The 20,000-nt window shown below is 41.2% G+C and overlaps 1 protein-coding gene across 1 annotated transcript; it reads right to left on the minus strand.

Annotated features, from left to right (window-relative positions):
* Nucleotides 1-3,758: 3,758 nt before the first annotated feature.
* Nucleotides 3,759-19,790, minus strand: LOC147461852 (protein disulfide isomerase-like 2-3). Its single transcript, XM_086509320.1, has 9 exons — nt 19,633-19,790; nt 6,541-6,699; nt 6,078-6,191; nt 5,807-5,985; nt 5,519-5,618; nt 5,129-5,305; nt 4,717-4,862; nt 4,242-4,388; nt 3,759-4,156 (listed from the first exon to the last, which is right to left on the minus strand). Exons 1-9 carry the CDS (start codon nt 19,753-19,755, stop codon nt 4,006-4,008), a joined length of 1,296 nt encoding a protein of 431 aa, XP_086365446.1. The 5' UTR covers nt 19,756-19,790; the 3' UTR covers nt 3,759-4,005.
* Nucleotides 19,791-20,000: the final 210 nt, after the last annotated feature.

A 20,000-nucleotide genomic window follows, 5' to 3' on the forward strand; every position in this document is an offset into this window, starting at 1 on the left:
ACACTAAATTGCATGAACATAATCCTATAAGCATTTTCCCATAATGAAACTCCATCGTATAAAACCATACACTATAATTCTCCCTCGCTAGCTTCCCTCCAACAATCTTTAATAGGTATGAAAACAAGGGTTTGCAAGATAATTTTCATACTTTCATAATACTTATCTATTACCAAGGATTTACAAAGTTGAGAAATAGTTTTGTTTCAATAAAATGATAAATCTTTTATGGGTTCTTTGAGAAAAAGGCTTACATATTTTGTGGAAATTTTAATTTTCAATTTATGAGAAATCTCTTCCTATAGTGCTCATTTTGACATAAAAAATTTCTCAATTTTCTTTGGCTCATAAGTTAACTCCTTGATGAGCATCACTTCAAAAATTAGTTTCTAACTTCACAAAAAAAATCCAAAAATCTGGAAGGAAAGCAGGACAAGTGTTTCAAGACACTTTAATGTCCAATTGCAAATCTAGTGTTAAGGTTGTATTCACTTTTGCCAAGCTTTTTGGATTGGATGTATAAGTTTCATGCATCATACCATACGTTAAGTGCAACATGTTTGCAAATTGTATCTTGGTATATAGACGTGCATGATATATAAGCAATAGCTCAAACAATAGTACAAGAACAAGATTTTGTACATTGAAAAACTATGTATGCTAAATATCTTATGATATATAAGCAATAGCTCAGATGATAGTACAAGCAAAAGATTTTATAAATTGAAAATCTATGTATGCTAAAAATCTTCAATTTTCACATGAGAAACAATAATTATAAATGTTGACATAACTTTCATCTTTCCAATGATATCAATAAGTCATAGAAAATTCCTCAACATGGAATAAGTAAGTATCCATCATTTCATTTAGAAGGTCGTTTGATGAAAATTTCATGTTGTGGACAAATTATGTATTTTGAATTGCAACCCTACTTTAAAATATTAATGTAAGATTGGATCCTTACATATGCACGCATGCATACAGATGTGTCTTGGGATTAGCCTATAGAATCATGGTGAATTATAGCCTTGCGCTATATCATCAATTTTTTAATAAACTTTGGAAAATACAAATTTGCCCCAACTTTGCAACTTCAAAGTTCATTTTGCTCACTACTTAGTAGGCATGAAAAATAGGCTTTAATGGATAAATTTTCCTTTTTTTAGATGACTTTAAGGATTTTCAAGGAATCATAAATGTAAGAAGAATCTCTTTATGCAGTGTTAATTTTTACATATCCTCAATTTTCTTATTTCCTAACCTAACTACGCACCTCAAAATTTTGTTTCGAGCATCACAAAGTAATCCAAAAATTTAGTAGGAAAATAAGACACTTTAATTTCTAAGGACACTTGAATATCCCATTACAAAAACTAGTGCTATTAACGGTTGAGTCCCTACTTGGAAGCTTAGTAATCTTGGCAGGAGATGATTTTGAATGAAACTACTATAAGTGAAGTGCATGTCAAAGCTATTAAAAAAAAGGAAGAATTTCTATCACTTGGTCTTCTTTGAAGACCCATATTCCTTGAAAAAGATTGAATATTAGAAGCTCTACTTCTTTTAAGGGTTGTGACCAATTGATGTAAGTAAAGTTGTAGAGAGTGGCCAGTATTTAGATCTCATTACGATCGGATGAAGGCATGGTAAATTTATTGCTTTGGTGCAAGTCTTGGGCCATCATTTACTTTGCTTGAGCTACATAGGATTAGTAAAATTTGTAATTTTCCGAAATTTAAAAAAAGTTTGGATACTTACAAACATGTTTAAGAAAAACATTAGAAATAAACTCTGTTAGAGAGGTTGTATTGTTGTTGATGGCAGAACACATTATGGCCGAACTCTTAAATTATACTAAAGTATACAATACATTAGAAGAGATAATGATGAAGTGAAGATATAGCATGCAACAGGTTGTGTCTGTGCGTTTAAGAGTGTGTAGTTTTGTTCTACGTCTTCTCCATCTCCTTTACACTCTACAAAGTGGTATGAGAGCCTAGATTGGAGAACTGCATTAAGTTCACAAATTCATGCAGCTCTTAAAGAAAATTTTAAAAAATTACTTTTCTGCTCATTCATACTCATAATAGAGTGTGAGTAGTCAATTTTAATGGTTTTTTGGCCTTTCAAATGCCTCCAACATATCAAATTTGTGAAATTTTTGTACTTTCTATAGCAACCAACTAACTACTTTTACACGGAAACAACAAATTTTTTAGGTTTTGCATATTTACAGGCTTTAGATTATCTTCACCAACATTGTCTTTATCAATAGATATGCAACAGAGACTAGAGTGAGAGCATGGTGATAGGCTCCATATACAATGTTATTTGCAACAAGCAATTTTATGTATGGTTGATCAAGGGTTCAACATCATGGACAACCGCCTATGTATGGCTAATTGTAGATATTAATTTAGGTGTTTTTTATCAAATTTATTCTATTTTGGTTTATGTATTGTTATGTAGAGAAAGTATTTGAGAAAACTACATCCTTTGCGAAGGTCAAGTGAGGTTTTTGTTAGCTTTGCCTTGAAATTTTTGAGATTGGTATTATGGCAAGGTGAATTAGGTACTTTAAGCATGGCCCCAATTAGCCTCAATAAGAAACTCATATGTCATTTAGGCCTATGGTATACTATATGTATTATTATGCGGTGTAAGACAATGTATGGATTGTATCGCAACAGACAAGTCCATATTGGACACTGCTATAATGATTTTTGGAAAAATTACCAAAATACCCTTGTAGTTTGTGGAAATTCCCTAAATACCCCTCAAATTTCAAAAATCCTTAATATACACTTGTACCATTCTGGGATGGATTTCCCCCAATTTTTGCATAGTCTAATGTTTAGGACAATGGAGATATATCTTTTAGTGTATTAGACAAAATTATTCTCTGTTTAAAAATGAACGATTTCATCTGAAGAGCCCTCAATACCATCGACAATCCTAGTTCTATCACCTTCTATGGGAGAAAGCCAATCCTCCTATGAAGAGTTGCAAAAAAAATTGTTCTTAGAGATGTTTGTGAGGTTAATTATGGGTATTTTAAGCTAAAATTTTTGGCCAATGTATTACTCAAATAGTGTACATGTTTATATAACATGACTCTTCAAATTAAACAAATAAAATGTTTTATTTCATATATACTCCCTTGCACAAAACTTGTATGTCGGAACCACATAAATTAATATACTTAAATATACAAACATGTAGGGTTCGTAAGATAAGCCATCTACTGAATCATTTATATTCATTACATGCAATTTTGCACAAGCTCTCTATGGATCCCATTATTTATCATGATAAGCCCGAAGGTAAGAGGATGCAATGATTATTCTATAAAAAGCCCTACAACAAAAATTTGTAGATTCTTGTTAGACCGGCATGGCATTTCACTGAAAATCTTGAAAAAATAAGTGTTCTATTTTGGTACCAAGCTAGCGTTAAAAGCAATATTCTAGTAATTAAAATTTTTCAATAAATGGAACAACATAAGTTGTCTACATGGTTTTCTTAGGCCTTGGTATGTTTCTCTAAGCTCATGGTACCAAGCCTTCAAAAACATCACGTGAGGCCTTATGAGAGTATTCCTTATAGGCCCAATTCTTTATCATGCACTAAAGTGTCCTTGTCTGGTATGTTAGTTTGAGAAGAGTTGCCGGTAGACGGTATGTGAAAGAGAGAGAGAGAGAGAGAGAGAGAGAGAGAGAGAGGCTACTGTTCACTTGGTTATTGAAGGTCCATGATTACCAATTCCATGTGCTGTTAATAAATATGCAAAGCTTATTTCTTGGACAAAATCTTTAAACAAGAGATACAAGCCGCCAGTAATCTCAGCCCTCTCAGACATTTGCTATATGCATGTCCATTGTCCCATGATACAAAAAACACCCCTTGACTCTTTGAGTCACGATGCAAGCTAATAGTGCACATATTTCCATTTCTCAACCTCAGAAAATTGGTCCTCCGTTTGTAGGTGATTTCTTTACATGCTCACTCAGACATGAGATCTTCAAGTGAGAACTCATCCTCTTCTATAATTTCTGCGTCCTTGCCATCCCAAGCCTGCGCTTGCTCAAGTGTCGGCAAAGATTGAATGGGCAGGTTGCCCTTACCTCCTCTACCCGCATCTTTTATAAATTCTCTGCACAATTGGTACATGAAGTAAACTTTAGATCACCTCTTGCGTCTACTATCGACACCAAATTCAGGTAAATATTGTTACTTACATGATGGGCTCAACCTCAAATGCGCTTCGCATAGGTGCATACACGCTCTTCTTCACATTCAAGGCCACCAAGGCAGGATAACCATATCCTCCCACTCCTACAGCTTGCTCAAGTGCAGGCTGCTTGCCTGCCGCAGCCCAGGCATAACTGCATCAAATTTCCAAAAAAAAACAGATTAAAATAAGAACCCTACAAGAATTTTGGCATGTAGATAGGTTGGCAATATATATTATCCATAAACCTATCAGTACAAGGCTTTGCAATCTTTTGAATTTTCGACAAAATGGCACATTACAGTTTATTTATCTACCAAAACCACAAAATTTGGAAATCTTAGTCTAACCTTTTGACAAATGATTTTTGTGAAATAGAAAAATAATACTGAAGACCCTTAAAAGATAGCCATTGGGCTATAAATAGCCCCAAAGTTTTTCCTTCCTTCTAAAAAAAAACCCAAACAAAAAAGTAGGCATACCCGTAGGCGCTTCTCTTAAAATTTTCAGCAACTGTCTTCATCATGCTGAGATATTTATTGCGGCCCTCTGCCTTGGAGTCAAGAATATCAGGCAGGAAAGCTACAAAACAAATGGCTGCCCGCTCACAGTTTTTCTCTAGAACATCCTACACACACCAAAATAGGTGAGATCCAAACATTACAGACACAAGCATAAATCAGACACCATCGTAACCAGAAGATTAGAAGCAGATCCTTGCCCCTATGGTTTGCTGTCATTGAATATTTCAGGGATTTTTCCCCTACCAGTTCGGATTATTTTGTTAGCCTACCGGCTGATGTGATGCCTTCGGGCCTGTAATTTGATTACGGAACACGAAGGGTTCCAAGCTCTCCTTTTCTTGCAAAAAAAGAAAATTAAAAGCAGACTCACCTGTCCGGTAAGTTCCAGCACTTCTGGAGTGATGGCATTTGTTTCGAGATGGTCTAGTGCAAAATTCACAATAGCAGAAGCAGTCCTCCCACCTTCATAAGGGCTGGGATTCTCCTTGTCGGCTCCAAACACTAGAATGGTTGGGAATCCTTGAACCCCAAATCTGCTCATCAAGCCCTTCAAACCAAAAAGACAAGAAAGTAAGACAGCACAAATCTGTGTATAAACTTGCTTTCATGACAAGCCCTGTAACTTCAGGATCATAAGTTCACCCCAAGGGGAGGATTGTTATGATTTGCACAATTTCGTCTACCGTTATGTTTCTTGGCGTGTATCAAAGAAAAAATACAGAGCAGCAATTCTTTAAGAATATAATGACAACTTAGGTACCTTCTCGACATCACAATCGACATGACCAAGTTTCACTTTGCCTTTCAGCTCCTTTGAAGCTTTCTTCCACTCAGGAGCAAGCTTCTTGCAGTGCCCGCACCTTTCCCAAACATCACCCAAAATTTCAAGCTTTTAAATACAACTATATTCACACTTGAACACACATATAATGCATGAGCTATACAAGTAAATATGTGAATAAACAAAAAAGATTCTTCATAAAGATACAGCGTCCATGCTTACAACTTGCATTTAAAAATAAAATACATCCATAAACATACAGCTCACCAAGGTGCAAAAAACTCCACCAGCCACAGATCATTGCTACCTAGCACCAGCTTGTCAAAATTACTAGATGTCAGCTCCACAGACAAGCTGGGACTCTCATCACTATCTTTCTTGCTTCCAGAGCTTTTGCTGCCACTACTGCTTTTACCACTCAATCTATCCTTCAGTAAAACTTTGACCTGTGAATTTCACACCCTCTGTTTTAGTGTGTTGGAACACTCATTTACTAACCAAGTCCAAAATTATCAAAAGCTCACATAAGGATCTGTACCTGCTTGAGCCCAAACTCTGCAATGGACTTCGCATCACGGGGTCCTTGATAATCCACAGGTTCATTGCCAACACCAAAAACTTTGATTGTCGGGAATCCCTTTATTCCATACTCCTATATGGATCAAGTTTCAATCAATAAATGTTAATAAATTTTGTTGGAAGTCCAAAGACTATGGTCGTTTAAGAAATTTTCTAAAAGCAACTAGCACACCCCTAGGTCCTCGTGAGTTTTCTAAGGAGGTGCACCAAAAAAAAAAAACAAGCTCTCAGTTAAACTCTTGACATAGATTCTGGCAGTTATAACTGCCACCCGCAATATTTGCCAAGGAACTGGTAAACGCTTAATCTGCTTAAGCTGTCATTATGATCTATGTAAGAAAGTGTGCTATGTTATGTGTCAATGCACGGAATGCAAGAACACACTTTAAAAACACCACTAAACCTCTGCTATGTTTTCAGACCTGTGCTAAAGATTTGTGTTCATCAGCATCAACTGCTGCAACTTTTACAATCCCTTTGAACACACTGGCCACTTTTAACCATGTTGGTGCAAGGGCTTTACAATGGCCACACCAGCTGGCATAAAACTCCACGAATACAATTCCATCTGATTGTAGAACCTGCAATCAGAGGACAAACAAAGTCAATATACATAAACATCAGCATTGGCCACGATAATTTCAACTCCTCTATAACACTTTCATGTAGCATATGTTCAGTCAAAAACTAGCCTAGGAATTTAGAACCATACTCCTTACAAAATGTTTGTCCAACGCACCGAATGAAGACTACAGTCGAAAAACAACAGGATGAGGCAAATTAAAAACCAGAATGCATCACCCCTTCATCGGAATGACAGTAACAGAAGGCCAGCCGCCAACCTCTTATGCATTAAACATCAGGGAACATACCATAGAGATCTACACTTCACTGCATTGGGCTTCACAATGCTGGGCCTCACAGAAAGGATTCGAATGAACTCTTACAGCCTAGGGGGCAAGAGATGCGGACCTCCAGCCTAGCAACAGAATTTCAATGAGCTGTAATGTGCAATGTGTCGAGTTGAGAAATCAACAGGTGGATGAATAAATCCATATGTTACAACAGAGTAAGGCTTGTAGTACCAGAAACCACCCAAGGAATAAAGTCAAAATTTCCTTCCTTTGAGAAGGGCCTCTAAGCAGTCCCAAATTTTTCATTAGGCATCACCCTAAACCAATCTTTATCAAATCTTCCAACCACAAGCCCTAGTTGCCACATGCACAGAACCACGAGAGCACATGGTGCTGTATCTATTCACCTCCTGCAGACGGTGGTATGAGACGCTAGTTGCTCTACAGAAGCTCTAGAGCCTGGGGTGGCAAGTCTCAATTTCTGCACATCTCTGTTCTCGATGGTCCTGAGCAGTTTCAGCCACGCAATATCCCCGAACAGACTGACTCCACCCTTAAGAAGGAAAAGAAGGCAGTACGCAAAAAGCTTGGCTACAAGGAGGTATCAGAATTCCACCCCTCTAGCACAGCCTGGAAAGCCAGCAAGGACACTGCCAAGAAGAGGGCTCTCATCCTAGAATTTCGGAGTGCAACAACGCGGGCCACTTTTATGCAAGAGTGGGTGAGTCAATGTACACTATCTGGAGACCCTACTTTCTGAGGTGATGACTTCACATGGATGTAAAGAGAGCATACACGATCGTCTATGCCACGCGTAGTACAGGCCAGAGTAGAATCCGTACGTACGTACGGTACCTCTCCGTACGGTACAACCGTACGGTACGGTACAGTACGGCATAAAAAAAATTTGGGCGTTTTTTGCTCGGACAAATTCCGCTAGGGAGCGCTTCCAGTTAGGCTTATTAGTGTGAAGGGGGGAAGCCTTAGGCTTTTTTAATCGACCACTGTAGCAAAAGAGTCTCTGTTCTGTTACAAAGAAGTCTGCAGAGCAATGCACAGAGTCCTGCAGAGCCGAGCTACGCGCGTGAAAAGGTACTGCTTCTGCCACCATGCACTCCGTACTCTTCTCTCGCACTCCGTACTTCTCATGTGCGTGCACTCTTTTGCGTTTGCAATGTGCAGGATTCATTATGCCGCGTAAAACCAACCCCAACTGGTCGCTCCACACCAATGTTTTGAGGATCATCACGACCACTTCTCAGCAAGGTTCTGGTACACGCTTATGGCAATGCAAGTATTGTGGGGACCAATACACCAGCACTATTACGCGAGTCAAAAAGCACTTGACAGGCATCGGGTGCACTGATCAGATTGGTGCATGTGAGAAAATACCACCACCTTTGAGGGAGCAGCTTATTCAAGAGTATTTTCCTGTTGGTGCTCTTGCTTTGAGAGGTGCTCCCAGCACACAGGATGCTTTACATGATGCTTTTGTTGGAGAGCTGGAGTCTTTAGGTGCGGAGACAGAGGTTGGAGGAGGTTCGGCCTCCATGCAACCCCCTACTTCCAAGAAGAGAGCACGTGTTGGTGGTGAAGGTGAGGATTCCTTGCCACGTGAAAAAGGTACATCTGAAACATCAACGCAGACCACTTTGCCTAGTCGCATCTCTTCTCAGGCTTGGGTGAAAGAGCGTCAGAGGGTGGCAGAGATGGAGATATGTCGCACTCTTATTGAGTGCAACATATCTTTCAATGTTTTGCGCGCAGATCAGTGGGAAAGAATGGTAAAAGCCATTGCACAGGTGGGGCCTACTGAGACATGGACAGGTCTTGATTACACAAAGATGCGCACCACTATGTTAGATGATGGGGGCTTGCTCTCTACCGACGATTCATCTTCCGCATCTGACACAGACTTTTGAGGCCGCACGTCTTAGTGCACACTGGTGACTTCATGCTTTGGAGGACAGGCTGCAGCAAACTTTTATTGTTATTATGGCATTGTAGTATTTCACAGTACTTTGTTTTGGATCTTGATTCAGTTTGTATGGTATATGCCCACTTCTGGCTAATGCCATGGACATGATGTTTGAACTTTGTAGTTGTTATTTGGTCTTATGATTTATGGTCATTGGTTTTCTCATTGAGTATTGAATCTTGAGTCATTAAGTTTTTTGATCAATATGTTCATTTTAAGCATTGCATTGTTAATGAGGCTGAATTTTGAAAGGTCTGTGAACTTAAATTTAGTGTAATTGTCTTTTTTTACAAATGGTACGTACCTACCACGTACCTAAAGGTTGGTTGAGTACGGAAGTACGTTCCGTTCGTACCTAAACCGTACCGTACACTACGTACCTTTCCACCTTGGTGCTACAGGCCCACAAAGAGGACAAGAGATCTCCATAACACAATGATCGTGTCTTCATTGATGGCATGGTGGTCGAATAGGGTAGTACTGGCGGCCTATGAGAATCTACACATAGAGCTACACATGGCAGTGTATCTAAACATGGTAATATGGAACTGCAGTGCACAATTATGGACACATCCAGGGAGACTGGAGGCGGCGATGAAGGGAAGAGACATAATACTACTCGCAGAGACACATGAGAGCTTGGAGAGGGGATTACCTAGGGTAAAAGGGCTACCAGTCAGAGTCACTTCACATGAAGTGTATGCGACACAACACTTCCCGAGGCTTGAGATGAGAGGCAAACAATGTTGCTGAATTGGCCCTTTTCTTATTTTTCTAAGCAACAATTTAATGAATAGGAGTATTTACATTTGTGCCCATAGAACTATTAAGTCAGAAATGTAGACCTATGAGAATGAATATTCATGAGCCATCAAGAACGGACATATCTAATGCGTCATTTGATGGGTGACATAGAGCATCGCTAAGGAGTTGTTCCGTAAGTTCAGTGGATAAGAGACTCAGTAATGGAATTTCCCGATGCATCACATGAAAGGTGGCGGGAGCATCTGTCACGAGGTTGTGACAACCACTAACTTTATTTGTTGGTTTCCTTCCCTTGATTTCATTTTAATTTTTGGGACCCTCTTGTTGAAATCACAAATGCAAAGACATTGCATGGCCAGTGTGAAACAGCCGTTGGCCAAAAGTTTCACCCGCAAGAGACAAGATCAGGCAGCCATTAGTTGGTTAAGCCGATCGGCACTAGAATCCAACTAGTAAAGAAGTGGCTAGGCTCAATTAAAATCATTTAGGCCCCTCAGTAGGACTTTATAAGTTGGTGGGTACTAGGAAATTAAACCAAATGGGCAAACTGGACATAAGAGAGGGACCTGCATGCCAATTCAACTTCCAGAAGAGTTCATCCCAAAAGGAGGCGCCCAAAACTGATTTTTTATTCATTAAGTCACTACAGTGTGTGAGTGAGTAGTGGGTGCAGGTTCTCAACTTTAATGGAAAGCTTGCCTTCTTCTCTGTCTTATGTAACATGATGATTCTGTTCTCATGCACCTCTCTCCCCTTTTGAATACAAAATTGTGATGCCCAATTCAAGGGCTGTTCATTTGAGTGTATAGTTGTGGGAAAATCATCCTCGATTGTCGAGGCAAGAACCTCTTGGACAGGTACCGGATTAGAAAGATTTCTCACGAGAAACCTCGTCTAAATCAAAGGGCAATTAGCCCTACACGTGCACGAACTCAAGGGCTACCTACAAATGCATACGGCACGTAAATCGGAGAGCAAAACAGAGAATAACACCTTGCTGTAATTTTTCACAGGTTTAGGGTTTTGACTCTTTTCAATGCCTAAAAGTCCCAAGAGCTTCGGGGAAGCTAGGGAGTTGTCAACAAACAGGTGTTCTGGTGCATTTTAGAGGCTAAAAACAGAGAATTCAGCGTACTATATTTTCTCGCCAGGTTTCCAAATCTCTACATTGACGAGGTCTCCAATTACATCCTACGAGCAAACGGAGAGGGATCGGACTTAGCAGGTATACCAGTCCATATTATGCTCTATGCTGATGACATTATTCTAGTTTCTGAGACACGGGAGTACAAGCCTTGGATGATTTCTGCACACATCGAGGACTCCCAGTCAACCTTGGCAAGACCAAGGTCATGATCTTCCACACCTCTAGAATAGTTCGGAGCAGAGCAGTACTTACAACAGCAGGCGGGCAGGTCAAGGTGGTTGATTCATATGTATACTTGGGGGTGACTTTTACTGGCACCACTGGCAGATTTTCTATGGCCCACGCAACCTAAGACCGGCTTACAAGAGGATATGCAGCACTGGCCACCTTAGAGAGCAGATGCCATCAGGCCCACTTCCAAGAGTCCCATACCAAGGGGTGGCTTTTTGACACTCTAGTCCCACCTGCCATGATGTATGCCGCTACAATATGGGCACCAGGGCTATCACCATCTCTCTAGGCACAGATAGAGCGCCCACAGATCATCATAATCTCTCGTTTGCTCCACAGCAAACCCTCAGTACCACATGACATCATCATAGCACAGTTAGTTGCACCGCCGATGCTAGTAGAGGCCCTCTTTCAAACAGTTTGCTTCATCCAGTGTATGCAAGAGCTCCCACCAAACAGACTCACCCGCACAGCTTTTGAGGCATCGATGCACCTGCATCAGAAGGGGGACACGAGGGCATGGTACTCACAGGTCATACAGTGGTTTACATCCCATGGCTTGGACATCACAAATCTACCTCCTTTTCAATATGATCCTGACTCCCCTCATATACGCCTCTCACACAACGAGAGGAATCAAGTTCTGAGACAGGATCTCTGGCAGCTATACATCAGGGAGACATGGATCACACCCAGAGAGCCTCTTCCCACGAAGAGGCAGTACTACAGAGACCACTTCCTGACCATTCTAGCAGATGGGTTCATCCAGAGACCGAGATACATGGATATCTACATGCCACATAGAGCACGGATCGCCATCGGACATCTCAGAGTATCATCACACCAGCTAGAGATTGAGGCTTTGCTAGTGTGTTTGTGTTTTGCAGGTACCCTATTTTTGAGATCCAAGCAAGGAGGCTTCGGCCTATGCTCAAGGGAAATCTAAGACGGTTTGCAGAGCGGTTTTTTCTGAAATCAAACACGAGGATCACTAAGTAGGAAACTTTGTCTCTTGATTTCCTGCAAAAAGGCAAGTACCACCAAGTCTGAGATCTGGAACGAAGAGTTTCTCTGGTTCTTGTGCTTGTAAAAGATTATCTCCAATAATAAAGATACTCTTTAAGCGGAAGACCAACCCATCTTCTAATCCCCAACATTGTGTCGATCTTCTTTCACACTCTTCTCCCTATTCTCTCTGTCAGATTCTATTTATTTAAGTCTATTGATTATTCGAGTGCGCTCCCGTTTGTGACATTAACCAATGCTCTTGCCACATTCAACCAAATGATGGATCATATCTTTAGTCCATATCAAGCTTTTACAAGAGTATTCTTTGATGACATTTTAGTCTTTTCTCAATCAAAAGATGAACATCCAAATTACTTGGATACAATGTTTTGAGAGATTTTCATATCAATGCAAAGAAAAGTGAGTTTTTTCCTCCCAAAAATTCATTATTTGGGCCGTATAGTCTTTCACAACCAAGTGAGTGTGGATCCGGCAAAAATTATCAAAGATTTATACAAGGGTTTGCTAATGTGGTAAAACCACTCCATGATTTAACAAAGAAGAAGATCCCTTTCAAGTGGGGAACAAGACAAAAGACTGCTTTTGAAAACTCAAGTACCTTTTTCAACTATGATTCTATTCTGATAGTATTAGAGTTGTGAAACCCTTTGAGATACAGTGCGATGCTTCAAGTGATTGCGTCGGTGCACTACTTGACCAAAGCCCATGCAATGACTTCTCAGAGTAGAAGGCTTAAAGACGCCGATTGCATGCCTCTATCTACAAGAAATAACTTAGGGTTGTGATACACACTTTATCTACTTGGAAGCATTATCTTCTAGGAGCCGACTTTGTGATCAAGAAAGATCATCAAAGATATTTTCTCACACAAAGGAAAACAAATGAGATGGACCAATTTTCTATTCATGTTTCATTTCCAAATTCTTCATACATCTGGTGTCACCCTTTCTAGATGTTCAAGGGTCAATGCGATTACTTCAATATATCACCTAGATCTAGAACCACTTCGTGAGATGTATCCAAGTGACCCTGAATTCTCCTCTACTTGGGGAAGGTTACAAAATGATGAGAATGTGTATCCCTATGCATTAGAATGATATTTCTTTTGTCCAAACCTAAAAGCAAACATAGATTAGTATGTCACGGAATGCTTAGTTTATCAAAAAGTGAAGTACAATCGGCACAAGACACCTAGGCTACTGCAACCCTTGCATGTGCCTCATCAACCATGGGAGAATATTGCCTTGGATTATATTATGGTTTTCCCCAAGACTACTGGGAATGATGCAATCTAAACTATCGTGGACAGATTTCGTAAGCAAGCTCACTTTACCCAAACCTAGCACACTATATCAATGTTGCCAAAGTCCACTTACTCGTCACCTTGTATCATCTTGCCTCTAGAGCATTTCTTTTTTTTCGACGCACCAAAGGGCCCACAATGGGAGGTGCTTATCCCTTCCAAATATTAGCCATGATACATGGTAGGGCAAGGGCCGCGTACCATCGAGCCAAAGCCACGCATAGGCATCACCATGGCCACCTAAATAATGCACCACGTGTTGGGAACGACGGAAAGAACTCATATCAACCAGCTATGAACCTCCTCCTTGGGTAACCCACCCCAGGCGGAGGATGCACTCGAGTGTCCAAGAGCAAGAGCCCTAACAACGTGAACGCCAGGTGAGCACAAGGTGTCCCTCTAGAGGTGACCCAACAAGGGATTTGAACCCACAACCCGTAGGTTGAGAGGCCAAAACCATACCGTAAGAGGCATCTTGCCTCTAGAGTTATTGAGGTGCCGACTCCATCTCTCTCCCGTGTTCTTGCAATCATGTTTGTGTTTTCTCTTCTCGTCCACATTGACAAACAGGATGCCGATCGTTCATCCATCAAACTCCAAAGAATATAAGAAGACTCCAACAATGTCCAACTTTACGGTTTGGAAGATGAAGATCAAGGTTTTTCTTATGGAGAACGATTTGAAAGACTAGCTTATGGACAAAAACAATGCCAACTGTCCTATTTTCTCAACTACTGCTTCTAGATCAGTGATTGCTACCTCTTCTATTGGCTAATTATCTATGGATCTAGTATTTCATCATCGGTTGTTACACAAAACATGGTTGATATCTTAAACGAGACCAACCGCAATGTTTTTTCTTACCTTGCATCAATTCTGTGGATTTTGTGACTTCACTTCTTACATTATTTCGATCAACAGGAAAGGTTTGGGATTACCTTTGCAACCTTGTCACGTGCACATGGCTCTATGTGCCACATGGAAATGCTTCATCGACTTCCATAATCAATTATGTACATATCTCTAGATAGAAGTGTCTAGAATCCTAGGAGGATTAATGCCGGCAATTTTTGTGAGCCTACTTGCAAGACCTGCATGTCCGAACAAGTCCATTAGATTGGATTATCTAGTTTTGGAACTCCCTTGCATAAACGGTTTGTACACGCATTTTGACAGATGTTATTAGACTTCAATAGACATTTGACATGACGTAGGTCTAGGCTAGAGGAACGTGTCGGTCCACTCCATTCGTCAAAAGGTTCACAAAACAATGAGTTATCACCTAAAAACTCCCATGTGCGCACATTTGCACATTTTTCCGACCCGGCACACTTTTCCCAACCTGACACTAAAAATCCACTATAAAGGAACCAGCAGCCCTAGCGTTTTCCATCACTTTCAGCCAGTGCCACAGATCAGCCCAGCGTTTTTCCATACTGCAAACCCTGGCGTTTTTGCTCTCATCAAGACCTCGTGCGGAGTCAACCCCAGCAACCAGCATTTTCAATTTTCAGCCATTTCAAAATATCATGGACCTGCTAACGCTAATCTCTTTGTTGCAGCCCGACCTTCAGCAACCCATTGAGCCTCTTCTTGGCCATTCCCATCGCATAATTGAGTGCTCCCAGTGCTGTCCATCATTGGCTCCATCATCATCTATGTTTTCAGCCCAACGTTGCACGTCAAATCGGCCACGTTTTTGCAGCCTGATCTGCGTTTTTGCAGCCAGCCTTTAGCCCTTCATTTCTCTCACATCGGGAGCACAAATCAGCCCCACATCTACCCCTTGGCGGCCATCAACAACCCCTTATCAAGACGGATCCAAAGGCACATCGAATCAGCAGCCCCGAAGGTGCTTCATTTTGAAGAGATACCACGGCAACATTCCCCATTCGAGACATTAGAATCTGCATTTGAGGTATTGCGTGTATGTACATTCCATTTGCGCAATCAAAAGCAAATACCACACCAGCAGCACTGTTGGGGGCCCTTGAGAGGGTTGATTGGGAAATGGGGTGTCATTCTCTCTCTCTCTCTCTCTCTCTCTCTCTCTCTCTCTCTCTCTCTCTCTCTCTCTCTCTCTCTCTCTCTCTCTCTCTCTCTCTCAGGAACCATCATTCCTGCTAAGTAGCAAACATTCAAGCAAGGAAAGAAGTAAAGATTTGTGGAAGTGTAAAGTCTAGATCTTGTCACCAATTCAATTCCGCTACACCTAACAAACATGTACAAGGCAATTACTCCCAATCGGATCCTTGCTTTGAAGAAGACTCTACTAAACCTTTGTTTCTCATAGTTCTTTTCCCTTCAGGATCTCTTACTCCTCGCACGCAGTAGCTTCGAGATAAGCTTGTTGTAGGTACCAAGGTAATCACTCCAAAGCATTGCCTTGTTTCACACGTGACTAGGCTCAGACCTAGATCCTCCGTTTTGGTCTACCTCCAGCTCGGCTAGTGCTCCTCTCACCATCAGATCGGGTAGTGTCACATCATCACTATGTGATAATAGAACCAAGATCCATGCTGAAAACTAAGCAAACAAACCTCCCAAGGGAAGATCTTGGTAGCCGATAACCATCATCCGTCCGAGAAGATATGACTAATAACACAACACCATACAACCCCTTTCATGTCGCAAACCATGGGCATAAGCATGGTTGTTGTCACAAACTACTGACGTGTCAAGCCACTAACGAACGGAGCCAGCCTGCAGATCCCGGCCGAGGGGCGCCCTAAACCCTAAGTGAAGAAGCAGAAGCAGCAGAACAAGTTTTACCAACTTCCAAAGTCTTACCGAGTGGCCTATTTTTAAAGAGCCGTCCCGCCAAGTTCCAACTTATGGAACCCCATCCAATGCGGCCCAAGTGACCTAAAGGGATTAAATGACACAAGACCACACACACACACTCTATTTGCGTAGCAACTGATGACGTGGCAGACCTGTACGAATTTCCATGTTTTGTGTTGATGATGTGGCAACCTGTACGGATTTCCGCGTTTTACGTTGGCGGCTGACCGTTGACGTGGCAGAGCTGTACGAATTTCGGCAAAATGTGCTGGCAGCTTTTGGCGCTAGTGCTTTTAGGACCAGTTGCTTTTGAGTTCGACTGCTTTTCATGTAACTGCTTTTCAAGGCCAAGGGCCTTGAAATATGTGCAAAGGGCTCATTCTCTGGCATGCTTCAACGTGCAGGTACAGAGATTGGAGTACTGGCATTGTACTCGGTTGAAGCAATATAAAGAAATACCGAAAGGGGTGCCAAAGTTTGAGGCCAATACTCTCTAGGTGGAATTCCACCACTTCGTGTCGCGTGTGCTCTCTCTTTTTCAGTTCACTTGTTATTGAAGTGCTAAAAGTTTGTTGAGTCTATTCTTTTCTATTGGCACGTGGTGCCCGTCTTGTGACAATTGTCCCGGGCTAGGAAACACAACCAATCAAATCTTCTCCAAAACAGGTTGAAAAAATACAGCTCCGGCTCCTCTCTGTGAGCTTATCTCCATAGCCGATACGAATCCGAGAAGGTATCAGGTGAAAACACAACACAATACAAGCCCCCTATGTCATAAGGCATGGACATCAGCACGCATGTACATGGCAAGAAAACATAACCAAACGAATCTTCTCGAAACGGGTTAAGAAATCGCAGATCTGGCTCCTCTTAGTGGGCTAAAACTTCGGTAGGAGAAGCTTCCAAAGGGTTCAAAACATAGCCATACTCCCACCTCTTTGGATCCCAAAACCGAGATGCAATGGGGGCTGCCCGAGGGATCGAACAACCCCAAGGCCCATCTTTTGCCAAAATGCAACAGCCACACATCCTTCTCTCCAAGGCTTCAACCGCAGGAACAAGGCCTCCATGTCATGTCAAAACACAGTCAAGAGACCTGCTGCCACCACCTCCAAAAAACGCAGATTTCTCCCCACCTTCTCCACACTTCTTCGTGATGAAATCAAAGTAGTACACTCGTCACCCCCTCGAGATGCACAAAAGCAAGAGAACAACCGCAAGTCGTTGTACTGCTGAAAATCAACTCTCTAAATCAGCCACTCGACCTCTCATACATCCTCTAAGCATCAGCAAGCCTAGGCTCTGATACCATGTCAAAGTGTCAGGGGAAGATAGGCATGGCAACAAGAGAAGGAGAGGAAACACGATGGGGGGGAGGGGAGAGAGAGAGAGTGGACAAGCCATGAAAGGGTCCCTCTATACAAGAGTGACCAGACACATCAAATAAGGACAACCCTCTATTTAAGGTCTCTCATGGCTGCTCGACTCCCCCCCATATACCCCACAACCAATACATAGAAAACATGAAGCGTCACAACCTCAAAAACAGGGTGCAAACATAAATGGCCATTCGGTACAAGAATGGACACAATGTGGGCACTGCCCACAATAGACATGAGAAGAGCATCACCACACCGGGCATAGCCACAAAGAAGCCCTCTCTCCCTACATTAGGCAGAAAATCGAGGAGATGACCCTCAAAACTCTAGCGCTTTACTCTTGCTCAACCTGTCCGTACTATAAATTTACAAGTCGTTCCTAATTTCCGCTAAGTTTCTCTCTCCAAAAGTGTACTTGAAAGTGTGCTCTCCCTAAGGCACGTCAAGATAATAAAAGTACTATTGTTCGCGAGTTGGGACTTGATATTCACAAAGTGAAACAACTCTTCAAATGAGCCTCAAGCTTAAACTAATTAATAGCTATAGGATGTTCTAAGTTCTTATGTTTTTATTTTGCAAAGCCTCCTTGATTATGCATCCACAAAGCCCAATCTCTTTGACCACCTTACATAAAAATTTATGCATTGAGTTGCTGAACAGTTACAAAATTCTTTCTCAAAACACAAACAAAAATCTTCTTGTGTGTAAAGGTCTACAATTTGCATCAAATTAATAACGAGAATAATAGGGTATGTGAAGGTCTGCAATCTACATGCATTAACGATAGAAGCTATAAATAAGCTATTTTCCAAAGCTTTCACAGCATGGAAAATATGATCCAAAACATGAAGGTATCATGTATGCTCAGCCTATTCTTGCTTATAATGCCTACATGGCCAGTTGCAAATTCTGCATGAACTTGCCTTGACATCAAAAACATCTATGCTGGCCTTATTTGAATTTTCATTAACCCTATTCGTATTTTGAATATGCGCATATAAAGTATCCACCATCAAATGCACAAACAATGCCATCTCGCACACACACATGCACACAATAATTGTTTCATCCATGCATTTTGTGCAAACCTTCACTTTTCAAGAATCAATAAAACCAAAACATGCCGACACTTGAATCATTAAAGAAAAAGAAGCATCGTTGAGAGATGAGTATACTCCAAAATACTATTTGTTTTTGAAAAAAAAAAACACAAGCCCTGATCCATGCTTGGCCACAAGCAGATGAAGCCTAACCTAAAACCCTTTAGACAAATTCTGGTAATGATTTCAAACATTGCCAATGAATGTAGCATGGAAGACTACTACATGTCCATCAAGATCCTCGCAATCAATGAATTCAAGGAATCGCATATTTACCAAGATTCCTCACCATCAGTTGTATAAGACACCCATAACCGTAATCAAAGTGGGACTCCAAAATCTCAAACAGTGAAGTAAACTTTAGTGACCAGGTAGTTCAAAGTCAACATTTCAATGACTAGGCCCTGGCCTCTGGCCCCTTTTGTTTATACAATGACCAAAGTTGCTGATGAGTCTTCTTATTTGCCATACGCAGAGGGCTAGGCTATCCTTAAACTTATCATATGCGTCCCATAACAATGTGTAATCTTGTGATATCCATAAAACAAAAATCAGAAAATTTGAACTTAATAGGGGTGGTGGGGTCCCACCTCGGAATGCTGAAATGTCAAAGCCAATTCTATTTCTAACCAAACATTCGTTTTGCCCAGAGATTTTTGTTTTTGCCATCAGAGTCCATGAGGGAGAAGCAGGGATCGATAGTAGTATGTTCATCCTTAACACACACACACATTAGCCACTGCTACGCTTCCCTGGTGGAGATCTTTCTTGCCAGTCCCACTATTTGAATAGTTTAACTGAACAACATAGCATATTCATCTTCTTGGTACTAATACGAAAATATGGTGAAAAAAAAAACAAGCAGACAATGGAGCTGTGATGTGAGAGCAGAGGCCACGGCAGAGATCGCGAGAGATCAGAGATCTGCAAATGCGTATGGGTACCTGAGACTTGAAGTTTGAGGCAGTCAGCTGGACCACGTCGGAGGATGGGCCGTAGAGAGCAGAAGCTGTCGAGGAAAGAACCAAGAAAATGAGGAAGACGACATTGCCCCTGAGAAACGCCATCGATAGTATGCTACAATCTCCAGAGTCCAAACTGGGTTACAAGGTTATATACTCTATTCAAAATTCTCCCGACCAATCAGAATTCAGCTCCACGTCATTCCCATGTAAAGCATAAACCCTCCACACGGGCCTGTCGTGAGGGTCCAATATAGTTGTGTAGATTTAAGTTGGATCTATAAATTAGGGGAAAAAGTAAATTCGAGTGGCACCCACGAGTGTGAGAATGCCAATGTGTCAACAATGGG

The sequence above is a fragment of the Adiantum capillus-veneris genome, chromosome 3, assembly GCF_014529385.1.
Source record: "Adiantum capillus-veneris isolate H3 chromosome 3, ASM1452938v2, whole genome shotgun sequence".
Taxonomy (NCBI): domain Eukaryota; kingdom Viridiplantae; phylum Streptophyta; class Polypodiopsida; order Polypodiales; family Pteridaceae; genus Adiantum; species Adiantum capillus-veneris.